Raw genomic sequence first — 18,653 nt, 5'->3', positions numbered from 1 at the left:
TGGAACGCTTTAGTTTTGGAACGGACTTCTGGAACAGATTAAGTTTGAGAACCAAGGTACCACTATACAGGAAAAACGGAAGGTTCAGTTGAGTTTTTGTTTAAAGCAGCCCAGGCTTTTCTCAGGGGTCAGCTTACCATCTTGCCTGGTACCCTCGGACATATCTCTGAATGGTGATGGCTGCCTTCCTCATGCGCAGGTACTTCTTTCGCAACAACCATCCTCTGATGGTCTTTTGGATGCGGATGCATGCAGCTCTCAGTTTATCGGCTCTTATTTTTTCCAAGTAAGCTACCTGACCAGCCCGGAAAAATATTTTTGTCTTCCCAAACTGGTACTTATCCTTATCCTGTTTTCAGAAGAAATGTACAATCAGCGCCAGACTGAAAGTGACAAAGGATTAATAATAACAACAAGACTCAATGACAGCAGAATTGGTAAAGAGGGAACAGGCATCCTCTAAATCAGGGGTGGCTAATCTTTTGAGACAAATGGACTTGTTGACCCCTGGAAGCGGGTGGCGCTGTGGTCTAAACCACTGAGCCTCTTGGGCTTGCCAATCAGGTCAGTGGTTCGAATCCACACTATGGGGTGAGCTCCTGTTGCTCTGTCCCAGCTCCTGCCAACCTAGCAAATCAAAACCACACCAATGCAAGTAGATAAATAGGTATCCCTGCGGTGGGAAGGTAAATGGTGTTTCCATGCACTCTGGTTTCTGTCACAGTGTCCCGTTGTGCCAGAAGCAGTTTAGTCCTGCTGGCCACATGACCTGGAAAGTTGTCTGTGGACAAACGCCAGCTCCCTCGGCCTGAGTGCCGATGATGAGTGCCGCAACCCCATAGCCGCCTTTGACTGGACTTAACCGTCCATGGGTCCTTTACCTTTTTACTGTACATGTCAAAGTGGGAGTGGCTAAAGTTTAAAGTGGGTGTGGCGAGAACTACAATCCTCAAGGTTGCCTCCCAAAAGACTTTCCCATCAACTAGCCTACACTGATTTACATTGTTTTAATTGTTAATTATGAAATTCAGTAAATTGTTTTCTTGCTTTTCTTTTCTTTTTTAAAAAAGGCCAATGGGAAGAGGACTTGGAGGGCTGCAAGAACCTTTTGGAATCATGAGATCCAGGCAGGAGACCCATGGGAATGCTTAAAAAAAACCATTATTATTATTATTATTATTATTATTATTATTATTATTATTATTATTAAAATGACAATGGGGGAGCCTTGGGAGCCAGAAAAATCCTTTTTGGGGGGCAGCCTCCCCTGCTATACACCTTGAAAGGACATGCTGAAAATCAGGTTAAATGAAAGGAGCAAAAGCATATAAAATCCTGTTGTTTTTAGCTTGTAGCCAGCCATGTAAAAGTAAAGTAATTAAAACATTGTGAGATTTGAAGGGGAAATAATACATGGACTGTGGCTTTATTCTGAGCCACAAAGGTTACTTTAATATGCCAGGAAAATCCTGGATTGTGTTATTTACAGTGCTTGAAGGTATTCACCAAAAGAGCAATGTTCTCAACTGCCATCCCAGGGTCATCTGACAGCTCCCTTGCCCTATGGGAAGGTGAGAGCAAAGGCCGAACAGCCAGGAGGGCTGTCCATAATCTCGCTCCTGGTAGCTGCTCCTTCCCTGAACCGCCACCAGAGGGCGACTCAAGAATAATCTCATGTACAAATTTGAGAAGAGGTAAGAAAAGAAATAATAGGTGTACTGGTATCATTAAGCCTGAAAAGTGGACTATAAGAATCTTAAAGAAAGAAAGCTGCCATGAGTGTTGATGTAAATGGAAAACCAATATGGATACTGTGTAGGGGAAACCTCAAACAAGGAGTGGAAGCCATCTTTGCTCAACCAAAGGGAAGAAGTCATCTTTGCAAAGCCATATGAGGCTTATTTTGTCGCCCTACGCCACTCAGCCACTAGCATGATTATTCTGTTAAATGAAACAGAGCCAACCAACACCCTAATAATTTTGCAAGCTCAGCAAGCTTTACAGACAACAAGCACCATAAAGTCTACTACCAGAATAAGTTTCTCCAGGACATTTTTACATGTCTGCTTCCTGTCACTGAGGACATCTTTCTGCTTCATCAGCACACGATAGCGACTGAAAAATTCTTGATAGGTCCACCTGGTTTCAAGAAGCAGCAGAGTTAGGCAAACAAAAAGTTACCTGTGTATATATTGTATTCAAGCAAAACATCACAACATCAGCAGGCTCACCTGGAAGGGAAGCCAGCTGCACTGATTCGAATTGTTTCCAGCACACCACAAGCTCTGAGCTGTTGCACGGTCCGCTTTTCATCAAACCTAGAGATGAAAACATTGCTAATTTGAGGCAGAAACTTCGATAACAGTCTACAGGTGTTTCCTACAACTGTACGGTTACCTTAATGCTTGTGTGTTCTCTTTAATGTGTTGTAATGTTTACTTGCCAAAAAGTACTCCCATAAGTCACGTGATATGAAAAATCAAAATACGAAAGAGGATTCCTAGTTCTATCTTGGCCAATCTGCAAGTAGCTTCCAGATTTTCTTCTTCAATGTGTCCAAAAAGCACTCATGGAATATATATACCCTTCCCATGTTTCATCATAACATGGGAAACAGCTTTAATGTTTGAGAAGATAACATTTAGCTGAATCTAATGAAATGAGCAAGCACATGAAGACTTCCTATTTCATCCAAAACAAGTAGCAGAGAAAATATATAGGTTTTCTCTCTGTAATTTTGAGCAGCAAGTACTGCATTTTAGATGCTATGCACAAAACAACTTACATAAATGGGAACTTGAAATCATTTGGCTTAATACACCGCACGTAGTGAGGAGTTGTGGCATTAAGGGTCTCCATCAGAAGATGCAGAGAATTTCTGAACTATAGGGAAAAAATGAAAAGGGTGAAATCGAAAAGGGAAAAAAAGACACAGAAGCATTCTGATTTTTGAGCAAATTCTGCAAGTTGAACCTTCTCAGCCCAACAATATCTAAGAATATCAGGCAAAGACAAGTCATGCCACTAATTTTTTTTTTTTGTATTTATTGTTTAAAGAAGTTTATATACTTTACAAGGAATAATACAATTATTGATACAAACAGAAAAGTAGTAATTAAAAACAACTAAAACGAGATTTAAAAACATCAATATTTACTATTTTATTTAACAAAATGTATGAATAATGTAATCCATTTACAAAAAAAAAAAAGATGATCTGCATCTTTCATATTGATTGGATAGATTTGCTCCGAGTTTACTTCAATATTCCAGGAAGTCATACACCCTGGTTCTTAATGTTTTTGGTTTTTAATGAGAATTTAGTGTGTGCTTGTACTGGCTAATAACCCACAAAGCTCTCTCTTTTATTTTTAGAAGGTCAATAGCATTTCTCCACAAATGCTTACAGTGACTCTTCCCTCTTCCTGCCCTGTTATCAGATGGGGTATCCCTGAATGAATAGCATAGCAACAAAATTCACCCACCTGATGGCCCACTGTTTTCTTATGTTCCTTGCTTGTTTGGGCCGTTTTAGACTTTGATGGTTTTACAGCCGCACGAGACAACGGCGTACGGCCTGAAGGTGTTGCTGTTGTGGGGCTGATGGGCTTCTCATCCCGAAAGAGCTCAGGCAGCATCTTAAACTGGTTCAGAAACAGGGGATATAAAGCACACCTCTATATTAGAAAGAGAAGGGCTTTCCCAAGGGAAATGCAATAAAAAGGGAGAACCAAAAGCAAATAGGAAGGGGTAGCTTATCATGGCACTTCCGAAGCGTTGCCACTTTCCAGCTGCCAATTTGAAAACTTATGTAAGGAATGAAAATTTTAAGTAAGCATGCTAATGGAAACAGTTTATTTATTTGATTCCATCTGTTAATTGCTTCCTCTAAAACTTCTCAAATCTCAAAATGATTTATTGCTATCCAGTTGCATTTACTTGATTTCAAGTGGCTGGTAATGATGCAACATATCAAACTTCTCAGCTATGATTTAGAGGTCAGGAACATTATGTTTGCACCAGGCTACAGAGTGACTGGGAGGGCATAAAATAGCAAGTGAGGCACCACACAGCCCACAAAAAAACCCCCGAGGCATTGCCACTGATGCAATGTGCCGAAATCGCTATAGCCAGGAGTGGTGCTACAGTGATGCTTAACTGCACAGTTCTAAAGCTGTCAAATTTGATATTCCAATTTCCCCCACTTCTGGGCAGTAGGGCATATAGCCCTTTCATTGCAGTCTATGGGAAATAATGGAGCCATCACTGTAGCATGGGATAGCATTCTATAACTGAAGGGGATTGAGGAGGAACCGAATAGCAAAAGACTGCAGAACAGGCCAACGAAAACATGTCAGTTTAGAGGAAACAAACCAATGCTCACACCCCAGGTCAAGCAATATTGCAGCCGAGTTGCTAGCAGTCAAAATATTAGAACGTATCTTTCCATTTAAAGCCAGATGGCAATAAGAAAGGAAAGCAAGCAAGCAAGCAGGGATTGGAGCTCAGTTTTCTTTATTAAAAAAAAACACAAAACACCTACCGTTAATTAATATAACTGCATTCAGGGACGCTTGCTTGCCCTGTGCTTGGCAATAGGACCATTTTCACTTGCACAACTGTCAGTTTCACATCGCTATAGTGCAGGTGTAGGCAGAGGCGTAGCTAGATGCTCTGGCACCCAGAACGGCGCACAAGCTGTGCACCAGGGGGTGGGGCCAAGGGGCGGGGCAAGCATCCCAGGGGCCGAAATGCCCATGGAGGCGGAGCGAGCCATCTATGGGGGGTGGAGTGAGCCACCCATAGCAGGCTGCTTCCTGGGCGGGGGGGGGGGGAGAAGCCACATGGCTTTGCCAGCAGCCTTCCTCCCTTCCCTCTTCCTTTTGACAGCTCGGGGGAGGCTCCCCACCCCCACCCCAGGACACAGCCCAGGAGTGGGGGGCAACAGTGCGCCGCACGCCCGTGACTCCCAAGCCTCCCCTGAACTGTCAAAACGAAGGAAGAAGGGGGGAACGCCGCTGTGCTGGTCCCGTGGGCTAACCGAGAGGCGAGGTCCGAGTCCAGTCCGAGGTCAAAGGTGCAATAGGGAGGCAGTCCGTAGAAGTTGAAGCTGGGTGCAGGGCAGGGAGTCAGGTGAGGTCAGGAGCTCCAGCAGGAAAGCAGGACAGGGTTCAGGCAGGAACTGTCAACCAACAATGTTGCTCCCGCAACTTGGGACTGGGGCTGGCTGGCTTTTATCTGCCCCAAGGCATAGGGCGGACCCGATTCTCAGGTGACTTGCCTCTCCTGGCCTGGAGGCGAGCACTCCTCCTGCGGGAACTTAGTTCCCTCCGCCTCTCTGCCCTGAGCCTCTGCAGCTCGGGAGAAGCTGGAGGGTTACCGGACCCAGAGGCAACCTCAGCTTCCTCTGACGGGGCTGAGAGTGGAGCACCTGCAGGCAACGTGTCCTCCAACATCTCAGGCGCCAGAGCGGACTCAGCTGATGCCTGCACCTGAGGATTCAGCACAGGTGAGGACCCTTCAGGCTCAAGCCCCAGCCCCGGCTCAGCTGGGTCTGGAGGCAGGGAATCCTGTGCAAGCTAGGATTCCTCAGGTTCAGCACCCGAGTCCGAATCCCAGGCGATCACAGCCGCCAGCAAGGCAGCACAGCTCTGCCCCTTCCCCCAACAGCTCAGTGTAGTCTTGGGAGTCGTGGGCGGGCAGCGCACTGAATGTCACCCCCCTCAGTGATGACACCCGGAGCGAGCCGCCCCCACCGCCCCCCTTCCTCTGCCCCTGGGTGTAGGAAATCTTTGGCCCTCCAGACATGGTTGAACTGCTGTTCCCATCAATACCAGAAAGTGAAGTGAACAACCAGAGTTGATGGGAGCTGTAGCAACCTCTGGAGGGCCAAAAATTCCCCATACCTGCTGTTGTGCTCATGGAAACCAAGGCAGCAAAAGTGTGGACAGTTCAAGTGCAGCCCAACTGAAGTCAAAGGGCCTTGCGCACACTTAACATGCAGGATGGCGGCCCAAGACTGCATCCAGACTAGCACTTTTGTAGCATTTAATTGCATTTCCCTTAATCTCTTGCTCTCGGGTGGAGATGAATTTGGCTTCTGCTATAAGAAATAAGCAGTTCTAGGTGAATGGGTGCAAGTTCACCAGAACTTCTGCTTAAAGAGAAATATTCTGATAATGGCAGATGGAGCAGGACAATGGCAAAGAAGGAGGCAGAATGTTTTGATTGTCCAGACCCATCCAAGGAAAGGTAAATATTTTCATATGGGTGAAATCCAGAAATGCAGTAATAAATAGGAATAAAGAGGATATCACTCAGCCTGTATCACATTGCTTAAAATAAATAAATGCAGAACTACATATATACTGCTAGTCTAGACACACCTTAGGTGTTCAAATTTTTTAGCAATGCATTAGGTTTTAGGATTACCTTCTGGGGAAGATGTATGGTGAAAAACAAGGCAGAGAGATTATAAATAAAAAAACGAATACATACAGCCAAACATGAATAACTGCCTACTCACTGTGACATTTCTGTAAACATAATCCTAAAAAATGGTTTAAATATTAGGGAGCAGCTTAAATGGTTGCTCCCTAATATGTGTGCATAGGATTACAGCCTGCATTACCAAAGTCAAATTGCTTTTGTACACATATTTTAAAATGCAAATGTTAAACATACTTGGTAGAACTAGCTTTAGAAACAGAATACCTTCGTCAATTATCACCATCATCAATCATCTATGAAGTGCCTAACATTTTCTAAGTGTCGTACACAGATTGAAAAATAAGACGACATGCTTACGATTTAAAAGCTATGACACAAATGGAAAAAGGGAAGGGAAGAGAAGAGAAAACAAGCAAATGCAGCAGTTCTTAAAGTTACATTGTTTTAACAACTAGAAGGTATGCTGTTCAATCCGGAGGGCAATTAGACTTGATTACACAAAGTTCATGTAATAAATTTAAAAACAGGCTTTTGGGTTCAGGATATATAAAGTACAAACGGCAAGTCACGAGGCACAAATCAGCAGACAAACTCTAGTTTCAGGGGAGAGGGGATTCAATGTTACTCCGAGTCAAATCAATGGATAAAATTAATATCTAATTTCAGTGGGCTAAAATCATCTGGAACTCAACCTTTAGTACTGGGGAGGAGGGAATCTCAATACTAACCTTACTTGATTTTAGAACTTTGATCTGCTCTTCATACACAGTATCTTTGTTTTTTTCCAAAAACCCTTCACACTGGTACTCCACCTGGAAGTACAAAATATCTCATTTTACAAGACAAAAAAATGAAAATTCAGAAGGATTAATTTATCTAAGCAAAAATACATCCTGCAACCTCAAAATCTAGAAAAAATACGTATTAAAAATCACTGTTCTTGCTACTGTGATATTTTACACCTTTAATGAAGGCACAGAATGGTGATTCTGAGACTTGACTATATCACTTTCCTATGTCTTAACACACACAAAGGCAAACTTCACCAATATATTCCCAACGCACTTTGTCAACAGACCATGCTATGTGAAAACAGGCTACAGCTGAATACATCTATCCAGAAACAATTTTGCATGTAATTAACCTGGCGGCCACACTGTGAACAAATTAAAGATCACCATCTGAAGTGTCTTAATTTGTTACTCAGTCACTAAAAGATTGGCTGGCTCAATCTCAAATTTAAAATCCTTCAATGAACTGCTACTAAAAAAAGCCCACAGGACATTTTTAAATACAGCTAGAAATAGCTCACAGGCAGCATCCTGTTAAGCCCATGTAAGAACCACCGGTTTTTTTGTTATCTCAGTGTCTGGGGCTGTGGATCATACGGATTTTTTTCCACTGAATACTCCAGAATGGATAAGTGCAAGAACATCAAAAGCAAATAGGTTTACCAAATCAGGCAGAACACAGAAACCCTTACCTTATCTGCAAAGTGTTGGACGATAAATGCTTTGTTTGACATACGGGGTTTTTCAAAGAGAACAGACTTGTTCAAGTGAGTATTGTATAATTTCTGGGCCCAACTATTATCTGAACCTTTAGGCATCTAGTGAACGGAGAGATAAAACGAACAGATAGGTTTTAACCATCCTGATTTATTATGAAAAAATGAAACATGGAAAGCTACTCTACAACTGAAATGGAAAATGTTGTTTTGGCACTTAAAATTCACCTGAATTTGAGCCACTCAAAGAAACAGGATGCAGTTAATGGTTCACAATATTGTTGGCCACAAATGTATGGGCCATCAGTTTCTAAGAACACTCCTTTAAATACCTCATTTGTATACAGTGGTACCTTGGGTTAAGTACGTAATTCATTCCGGAGGTCTGTTCTTAACCTGAAACTGTTCTTAACCTGAAGCACCACTTTAGCTAATAGGGCCTCCTGCTGCCGCTGCGCCACCGGAGCACAATTTCTGTTCTCATCCTGAAGCAAAGTTCTTAACCCGAGGTACTATTTCTGGGTTAGCGGAGACTGTAACCTGAAGCATATGTAACCTGAAGTGTATGTAACCCGAGGTACCACTGTACTACTTTACATATTCGTAGGAGTTACCCACTCCCAGTCTTGTTTTGGGGATAGGCTCGAATAAAAATAACAAAATAGAAAATATTTAAGCCCCTCAAGAAGTGGCTGAGGCTGGACTGATTCACACACTACATTTCTTATCCATATGAGCAAGGGGACAAAAGCTATGTGGGGGTGGGGAAACTCATCAAATTTAATGCTCAACATGATGTGAAAACTGGACACTGTCCCTGCCCCACAGGGGCTATGCTTTTGCACCTGAAAGAGCTTTCATCCAATCTTCAATATTTACTCACAAATAAGCCCCACTGAGCTGCATGGGGCTTCCTCCTAAGAGAGGGCATTTATAGTCTTGTAATCTAAGACTCCTTTACACATTGGCATGCTTTGAGTCTAGATGAAAATAATAGTTTCCAACAAATAATGACTTAACATAGGAACATTGACATGGCAGAGATCCTCTCTCTTCCTCCACCTTAAAACAGCATTCACAGGGTAATATCTAATGTTAGTCCTACTGAGAGCAGATCCACTGAAATAAAATGAACACAACTTAATGGATGCAGCTAACTCAGATTAATTCCCTTCAGTGGGTCTGCAATGAGTAGGACTTAAGTTGGATATAACCCATGCTTTGCATGCTACACTAAACCAAGGTATGTGGTACACTGGTATGACATCATGGTTTGGAGAGAAACAAATCGGAAGTGTTGTTTCTGGCATGATGCTAAGCCAAGACTTATGGTTTGTTGCTCCTGGTTGAAGGAAAGGAAGAGCGAAACAGGAGTACTCAAACTGCATGAATGTTTTGTTTAAAGTCTATCACACGTTTTGGTAGAGTGTTATGCACTAACACAGTCAGCAAAGGAAGCTGGAAACCAACAGAACTTGATGCAACATAAAGGTGAGATCTGTTGAACTCCTACCTTACACTCTTCATCTAGCAAATCCAAAATACCCAGTTTGGCCTCTATGAGGTTAATGCAGGGCTGATTATCATAGAAATCAATCAAGGTCCACGGAATTTGTTCCCTCATATATTCTTCTTGCTCCAGTTTAAAGACATGCTATAAGAGGAAGGGGAAGCAGTAAATAGAGAAAGTTCATTGTTTTCTTCCCAATACATTTAACTAAACTGCTCACAAATTAAAATTGAACCCACCATTTACTAAGCACAGATCAAAGTGGACAAATGAATCTGCACAACGTGTTCAAAATTAATATGTCTTTTAGTATGGGGAAAGCAGCAAGAAAATTATAAAATAAGGTAGACAGAAGAAGAAGCTTAGAAATAGACAATGCCCCAAGCTTTTATCCTTCTCATCAATATCATAATCATCACCATCCCCTCACCACATAATTTGTAAAGCACCTAAAGTTTAATATTTAATATAAAACTAAATAACAAACAATAGTGAAGGAACTGTCCTGGCTCTCACTGGATTGTCAGGGAACTGCCATCAGTGCCAGAGGGAGAGAGCAAGCTCCAGAGGGATCCCAAAGAGCGTCCAGGGCTTGGGAGAGGCAGCCCATCTTCTGGGGAAGGGAATCAGTGTAGCTCCAGTGGAGAAGGGGGGCAGATGAGGGAATCAGAGAGGCGGTCACATGACTCCTTGCCAGGGACCAGCGGGGAGAGGAAGGGTCCTCCGCTGCCTACGCCCTCCTTGCGCAGAAGGCTTTCGCGCAGAGAGAGTAGGAGGAGACTGGGCGTCAAAGAACTTCTTTGTTGGAAGAAGTTTAAGAAACACCCACTGACGGATTCTGCCAGCGATTGAGACAGCCACGGGTGAGTGGCTGTCCGGACAGAAAAGGTTCACTTAGGCAACCCAGCCAGGTGTGGGCACCGGCTTATGCACGAGCAACCCCTAAAACCATTACATGGATGAAGGGATCGGATTATGTTTCCTGCCAAAAACGTTAATGCTCAAATCAGTACATGACACAAGCAAGGCAAGGGTTGAAGGCACAGCAGCTTGCCAGACATGGCTCTGCAAGGTAAGATGTTGATCCAGCAAATGATGCTCCCCACACCTGGATTCCTGTTATAAAGGAGTGGGGTGGGCATGACTTCAGCATAGCAAGTTGGATGTTGTTCAACTTGGTTGTGTATTCACTGGTGTTTTATTGTTTATGACTACTTTTGTTACATTGCGATTATTATTATTTCTCATCTTGAAAGGTGCTTTGAGCATGGTTTGAACTATGGAAAGGCAGCATAAAATAAAATGATGGGTGGATATGTAAGCAATGGGCAGGTACAGTTTGCTGTCTTACAGATTGGAGTCCCACCGGCGTATTTGATGAAGTGCAAGGACTGGTCTGCCTCCTTCTCACCCTCACCAATTGGTGGGGGAAATGCTGTATTACCCACCAGTGAACCTACTAATCAGGAGACTCCTGTCTACTGCTTAACAGGCTGCTGACATCCATAGAATCATAGAATCATAGAGTTGGAAGAGACCACAAGGGCCATCGAGTCCAACCCCCTGCCAAGCAGGAAACACCATCAGAGCACTCCTGACATATGGTTGTCAAGCCTCTGCTTAAAGACCTCCAAAGAAGGAGACTCCACCACACTCCTTGGCAGCAAATTCCACTGTCGAACAGCTCTTACTGTCAGGAAGTTCTTCCTAATGTTTAGGTGGAATCTTCTTTCTTGTAGTTTGGATCCATTGCTCCGTGTCCGCTTCTCTGGAGCAGCAGAAAACAGCCTTTCTCCCTCCTCTATGTGACATCCTTTTATATATTTGTACATGGCTATCATATCACCCCGTAACCTCCTCTTCTCCAGGCTAAACATGCCCAGCTCCCTTAGCCGTTCCTCATAAGGCATCCAACTTGCAAGTAATCTGGTTAACCTTATTGGTGTGTCTGTCCAGCTATCCCAAGGAATATTTTGATTAAAATTACTATCTCACTCAAGAAGGTAGGAGAAACAAAACAAAAAGAAGTAGAACTCTAATTAGGGAAAGATAAAATGAAGACTCCACCAGCTGTCACTAGGACCTATCCCAGGAAATTGATGAGTACATGCTCTTAAGAGAAGTTCAGTGCCACACAGAGGATCTAGCTATCAAAAAGGACCATTAGTGGGTCGAAGCACAGAAAAACTTGCTTCTCACTTACCATATTGAACTGTTGCTGCAGTTTCTCATTGGCATAGTTTATACAGAACTGTTCAAAGCTGTTTATCTCAAAGGTTTCAAACCTGGGGGAAAACCAAAGACAATCACCAGCATAAATTAAAGGAGTAAATGTTTGCAAGATAAAAATCATGTCAACATAGTACAAGAGTGGGTTGACGTACACAAACTGCCATACTTTAAAATACAGATGTTCTTAGCAGCTTGGGCAATAATACCCATACCCAACTTATATTGTTATATTTTGTATTTTTCTTTGGGTTGTTTGGTTTTTTACTTTTCATTTTGTTACATCAAGCTACTCAGAGGAAACTCACCCATAGATGTCCAATACGCCAATAAAAGAATGTTGTTTCATGGTGGAATGAAGAGCTTCGTTCACACGATCGACAATCCAGTTAAACAGACTAGCATATACATGTTTTGCAAGAGCATCCCTGGCATTTATGGCCTGCAGTTTGGAAATTGGTTTGATGTAGGTCTCTGTGGCAGTAGCAAGCTTCCTGTGGCAGAGCCAGTGAGCCATCTGTTCATATTCTACTCCCATGAGATCACAGAAGATGGTGAGGGGTTCGTGTTTGGCCTACAAGGACAATAATCTCCTTAGATTTGAAAGTATTATTGACCACTAACAATGCATGCAATAATGCTCCCCAAGCAAGCAGAAACCCTTCTACCATTTTCTAGATTTGCGGTGAGAAGGTGTTAAGAAATATCTCATATTAACTTCAATCCCTGCTTTTAGAGAATGCATAGAAAGGTGGGCTTAAGAGGTTGACAGCATTGGCTTCAGTTTTTGGTGGGCCCTTGGACAAGACATCTTCCCTGCGTCCCCCCTCCCTCATGGGGTGTGTTGTTTTAGGTGGTGAAACTTATTTTTTGCACATTGCTTCATTGAGCGGTCTTTAAAATATGTTTTGGGTGTGAGGAATTCAAATCTGTGATTATTTTTATTATTGGACAACATTTAGGTTGGTGAGTCTATGTCTGATGAAGAAGCACACAAACTGCTTTCACAAAACCAAATAATTTTAATTTTACCTTCTGAAAAATGTCAGGGAATGCTAAATAAACAAACAATAGTAATAATAACACAGTTGTACCTTGGATCCCGAATGCCTTGGTATTTGGATGTTTTGGCTCTTGAATGCTGCAAACCCGGAAGTGAGTGTTCCGGTTTGCGAACATTCTTTGGAACCCAAACATCCAATGGGGCTTCTGCAGCTTCCGATTGGCCCAATCAGAATCCGCGCTTTGGTTTCTGAATGTTTTGGAAGTCAAACAGACTTCCGGAATGGATTCCATTCGAATTCCAAGGTATGACTGTATATAATATAAGTACAAATACTTGGCAATCATATTTAATGATTTCTATGCAATTTTGCGCACGTTTTACCTACTATTTTGAAATCCCAAGTCATGCTACAACTTTTTAGCACCCCTCATTTCCTCAGCAAGATGACCTTCTCACAGCATAAAGTCCAGAGGGCTCATGTCAGGTGCCCAATCATGTGGTGCACTTGAAGCCAGCCCTACAATCATTACAATTGTCCTGGGCCCACCCTCCTTAACCCTAATCCCACATGTCTATGGACTAAAGGTAAAGGTAAAGGGACCCCTGACCATTAGGTCCAGCCGTGACCAACTCTGCGGTTGTGGTGCTCATCTCGCTTTATTGGCCGAGGGAGCCGGTGTACAGCTTCCGGGTCATGTGCCCAGCTTGACTAAGCGAACCAGAGCAGTGAACAGAAACGCCGTTTACCTTCCCACTGGAGCAGTACCTATTTATCTACTTGCAATTCGATGTGCTTTCAAACTGCTAGGTTTGCTTTAGCAGGGACCGAGCAACGGGAGCTCACCCCGTCACGGGGATTCAAACCGCTGACCTTCTGATCAGCAAGTCCTAGGCTCTGTGGTTTAACCCACAGCGCCACCTGTGTCCAAGTCTATGGACTACCAGAGAGCAAAACAATGTTACTTTTGTACTTGGCTGAGGCCAGCCTTGCACAAAGAAAAGTAAATTTCTGCACAACTTCCTAACGTATGGCAAAATGTTTTCCTTCACAGGCAGTGCTGGTAGACAAAGAACGATTTCATACAATGCTCTTGCAAACAAGACATATTGACATAGCTCCTTAAAAGATGTGAACTGTGACATTTTATCATGAGCCAGTGTGAAGGAAGATGTAGAAGAAGGTAAAGGCAGTGGGGAAACAGAAATCAGTTGCATTTTTCCAGGTTCGGCACGCTGACCCAAAAACAGGCCAAGAAGATTAGAAATGTTACCGTGTTTACTTCTTTGAACTTATTTGGAACTTACTGGTATTGTACAGCTGTCAGCATCTCGAGATGTGAATGCCACATTGCCCAGGTGAAGAATAGCGGCAAGGATCTGAAATATTCCCATCTGACAGGAATCAGCAATACCTATCATATTGGGTGGGAGTGGGGGAGAGAAAAGAAATCAGTATTCCTTTTGCTGCAATTAAAATGCAAATGTCCAATTAAGTCATGTGCAATTAAGCATCTGAACAAGGATGACAAGGACAACAAAAAAGTACTAGTCATTGTGTGGAGAAAATGTCATTCAAACTCAATCCTCAGTGAATATCTGCTGGTATCTCATCAGTAAAAAAGCCTCCCTAAGGAGATTTGTATAGTGAGATATTATCTCCTTTCGCATCAGCTACTATCTTGAAATGCACATTTAGTGCCAAGATGGGAAACCTGTGGTCCTTCAGATCTCACTGGACCACAGCTCCCATCTGACTGGGCCACTGGCCATGCCATCTGGGCTGGTGGGGTCCAACAACAGATGCTGGGCCACAGGTGACGCAACACTGTTGCAAGTTGTGCAAACTGAAGGTGTTGCAATAACAGCTCAGTTGTTAATTACTCAGAGAATTGCCTTAATTTCTTGCTATACCCATATTATATATCAGAACACCCAGACAGGGTTCATTATATATGAGAATATTACTTTTCTATGTTTACCTTAAATTTTTAAAGGGAATTTTACCACATAAAAAAACCAGCTGCATAAATCTACTACAGTGGAACCTAAGTTTTCGAACACCTCAGAAGTCAAATGTTTTGGTTTTCGAACAATTTTTGGAAGTCGAATGTGCCACACGGCTTCCGCATTGAGTTTTCTGCAAGTACAGTCATACCTCGGGATAAATACGCTTCAGGATGCGTATATTTGGGTTGCGCGTCACGGCGACCCGGAAGTAACGGAGCGCATTACTTCCGGGTTTCGCCTTTCGCGCATGCGCAGACGGTCAAAATGACGTCACGCGCGTGCACAGAAGTGACAAGATGCGACACACACACACACAGTCGCGTCTTACGTTCTGTTCAGGATGCGAATGGGGCTCCGGAATGGATCCCGTTCGCATCCCGAGGTACCACTGTAAATGCTTCCGAAAATGAATGCTTTGGTTTTCAAACATTTTGGAAGTGAAATAGTCTTCTGGAACGGATTACGTTCGAAAACCGAGGTTCCACTGTACATGTGTATTCCCCAGTTAACATGTAGAACCCAGAACACTGTCTTACATTTATTAAATGCCTAAATTAAAGACCAAGCCATATATGACAAAAAAGATAACTTTTTAAAAAGAAAATGCAACTAAAAGAAGGGTTCCCTGAAGATCTTAAGAGCAAGCCAGCATGACAACAGAGAGAAGAGACATCAAAACTCAACACAGAAAGTACAAAACTTTTTTACTCATAACCAGAAATACAATAAGTAAGTCTGAATGCTAATTAAAATACGATAGGTTTGGAAAGGAAGATATGACTATCCGGTACTAAATTACATACATAAAATTGGCCAAATTGCTCACAACACTGTGTCTGTCACCTGTCTCTCATTGGCCGGCTTGCTGTGATGCCATTTATGTCACAAATATTTTCACTGTTCATGGTAAACCTGTCAGGAATGTGGACACACAGAATGAAAGAATAGGAAGGGCTGTATGCGCTTCTTAGGAAGGAAGAGGACGAGGTTGCTTTGGGAAACATGGGATTACAGCCCAAGAAACAGAGGACAGGTAGGCCAAGAAATAGGGGGAGGCTGAATTATACAGATGGATTTGAACTAACTAAATCATTGGCTACAGGTCTCTAGTCTAAACACACATACTAGAATGAATTCAGGAAAGGATAATCAGAACAAGGATGGGGAACCTGTTGCTCGACTCCCATCATCCTTGACCACTGTCCATGCTGGATGGGGTTTATTGGAGTTGTAGTCCAACAACTTCTGTAGGGCCCAAGGTTCTCCATCCCTGGGTTAGCCCAATGCCTGAAAAAGATTTGTCTCCATTCCGTCTGTTTATTATTAAAGACTGTTTTGTACTCCAATTCTATTCCCACTTACCTGGATGAAAGCCCCAGTGAATTCTGTGGTGCAAAAACACACAGGATTGTGCTGGTTATGCTGGAAGCTGCCCTGAACCTTTGTATGAAGAGCTGGGATAATAAGCTTTCCAATAAATATGTTGTAAACCACTCTGTGATCTTTGGATGAAGGGTGGTGTACAAATTAGATAGATGATAGATAGATAGATAGATAGATAGATAGATAGATAGATGATAGATAGATAGATAGATGATAGATAGATAGATAGATAGATAGATAGATAGATAGATAGATGATAGATAGATAGATGATAGATAGATAGATAGATAGATAGATAGATAGATAGATAGATAGATAGATGATAGATAGATAGACAGACAGAGCCTGCCACAAGCTGGTTCAGAAATTCATGCTTCATAAACGGGTATTTTAATTACCCAATAAAAAGGCAGAAACGCTCAAACTTACTTAAAATACAACTCCTATGGCTTCTCAATGCACATCAACTGAAGCATTCAACAGCGTGTATGCCACTGGCATGTTGAAGCACAGCAGTTTGTAAGTGTTCACCTTTTAAAAATTAATGCTGTGGGTAATAATGTACTACTAGGCACAGTAGCCACCGTTTCAAAGTCCTGAAGAAATTCGTGTGCTTCCAGGACTTACCCAACAAAGTGCAAGCCCGCCTGGTGTTCATCATCTCCTTGGCATCATCAATTCCATCAATGACTGGACTGCCTCCTTGCTTTGTATAGTGGAAATAGCTTGCATTTCCTAATATAAACAAGCAAGCAAAAGTTTCTTTACATACAAAGAAGAAATGCATTCCACAAAGATGTTTTAACTCTTAAAAGACTAAAAGAAACCCCAGCAAAATGAATAATGCTGTGTTCAAGTAAAACTGATAAGCCAAACTTTTGTTTACCTAGTACAAGGATTTATACCCCCCTTTTGTAGGCTGAAGGCAAGATACAAGAGGTGTCTGCTATTGAAGACATTTTTGTTCCAATAAGAATTTCCAGCTGTATAAATAGGTATTTACCAAGAATGTTCATTTGCTAGGGTTTTGGTTTTATTTTAAATGTGCTTGTTGTTTTGTGCTATTAACTGTTTTTAATTATTTTATATGTAAATCACCTTGAGATTTACCTTAAGATGGTTTAGAAGGCAATTAATAAATCAATGGTAATACCAATGGTAGCAACAACAGCAACAACTAAAGTTTTAAAAGGAAATTTAAAGCAATGTTTCAAACGAAGATTTTCTCTTACAGAATAGGGGTTTATTTGTTTTTACCTCACTGTGTTTTAATTTAGCCATAATAAGCAATATAATACTAACTACAACACTGTGTGCTCAAATATATCAGCTGCATGTAACACACCCGGAAGGAAATTTCATTCACCTTTATAGATTTGCAATTTTGCGTGCTCTATTTTCAAAAGGCATATTTATAGAAACTTAAGCAATTATTTAAAACCCATTACTAAAAACATAGTAATGCTACTTTGGAACGTGTCATGTGAATAATAAAATGGAGCAGATGTGCATTCATACCTAACCGCAAAGTTTTAAATTCAGGTAACGTTGCAGAAGCACAGAGCTGGTAGAAGATATGATAATTTCTCTCTTCTTCTGCCTTTAATAAAATGAAATAAAAGATATCTATAAACACATAAATACCTTTACACACACACACACACACACACACACACACACACGATTCCATTTTGTACTTTAATGAAGAACTGAATGGACACTGGAGTAAGAGGGATAATGTTAAACGCTCCGGTATCAAACATATATTAATTCAGCAAAATACTTGCCTTATTTCATTTGCTCTGCAAGCCTTCTAAAGGAAAAAGGTCACCAGCTGTCAATTAACGTAATGAAGGGAAACTTATAGCCCTCCAGATATTGTTGGACTACAACTCCCATCATCCCTGATTACTGGCAATGGTGGCTGGGGCCGATGGGATCTGGAATCCAACGACGTCTGGAGGGTCACAGGTTCCTTTTCCCTGGATTAACAGGTACAAACTGCAGGATTTCTCAGCCTCCCATTGTATCCCACATGGAGGAACTGGAGATGATGGAGAAGGGGAGGGAGGGGATGTCACCCTCAGTATTTCTGTACAGAACCCTCCTCCTCCTTCCCCTAGTCCAGGGATGGAGGACCTGCGGTCCTCCATATTTTGTTGCACTTCAACCTTCATCAGCCCCAGCAAGATGGGAATTGTTAGTCCACCAACACCTAGCGTCACAGGTTATCCATCTCTTCCTTAGTCTTTCAGGACGTACACACTGCCTGAACACTCCCTCTACCCCTTTCTAGTATAGCTGAAGTGGAGGGGAGATGTTCTTGCTCATTTCCCCTGGCTGCATGAACTGAAGCACAGTTCCTGGTCTGGCAAAATAGTTCAGCTTTCAAGGAGTAAAGTCCTTGTTCTCTCTCTCTCTTTCTCAATAACATCACATTTCTAAGGAACTCATTGTTTCTCCTGAGTATGCTAGATGGATGTGCAGCGATTCTGCATTAAGTAGCTGGACATGACACATTATTGTTCAATATTTCCAAAGCAACCATTCCTTGCCCTCCG

At 42.3% G+C, this 18,653-nt stretch overlaps 1 protein-coding gene across 4 annotated transcripts in view; it reads right to left on the bottom strand.

The window, feature by feature from the left end:
* The window catches only part of MYO5A (myosin VA), a 118,333-nt gene that overhangs the window by 45,418 nt on the left and 54,262 nt on the right, over window positions 1-18,653 (bottom strand). For all 4 annotated transcript variants that reach the window (XM_077918976.1, XM_077918977.1, XM_028706799.2 and 1 more), the window contains exons 7-19: window positions 17,611-17,692; window positions 16,720-16,827; window positions 14,008-14,114; window positions 12,005-12,270; window positions 11,671-11,752; window positions 9,471-9,611; window positions 7,934-8,059; window positions 7,179-7,262; window positions 3,486-3,644; window positions 2,786-2,883; window positions 2,232-2,318; window positions 2,031-2,139; window positions 138-349 (exon numbers count right to left, since the gene is read on the bottom strand). In XM_077918976.1, the coding sequence (XP_077775102.1) occupies window positions 138-349; window positions 2,031-2,139; window positions 2,232-2,318; window positions 2,786-2,883; window positions 3,486-3,644; window positions 7,179-7,262; window positions 7,934-8,059; window positions 9,471-9,611; window positions 11,671-11,752; window positions 12,005-12,270; window positions 14,008-14,114; window positions 16,720-16,827; window positions 17,611-17,692 (1,661 nt within the window). The remainder of the gene's footprint in view (window positions 1-137; window positions 350-2,030; window positions 2,140-2,231; window positions 2,319-2,785; window positions 2,884-3,485; window positions 3,645-7,178; window positions 7,263-7,933; window positions 8,060-9,470; window positions 9,612-11,670; window positions 11,753-12,004; window positions 12,271-14,007; window positions 14,115-16,719; window positions 16,828-17,610; window positions 17,693-18,653) is intronic.

The sequence above is a fragment of the Podarcis muralis genome, chromosome 14 (assembly GCF_964188315.1).
Source record: "Podarcis muralis chromosome 14, rPodMur119.hap1.1, whole genome shotgun sequence".
Classification (NCBI taxonomy): Eukaryota; Metazoa; Chordata; class Lepidosauria; order Squamata; family Lacertidae; genus Podarcis; species Podarcis muralis.
The sequence above is the reverse complement of the archived record's forward strand: the minus strand, read 5'-3'. Positions and strand labels throughout refer to the sequence as shown.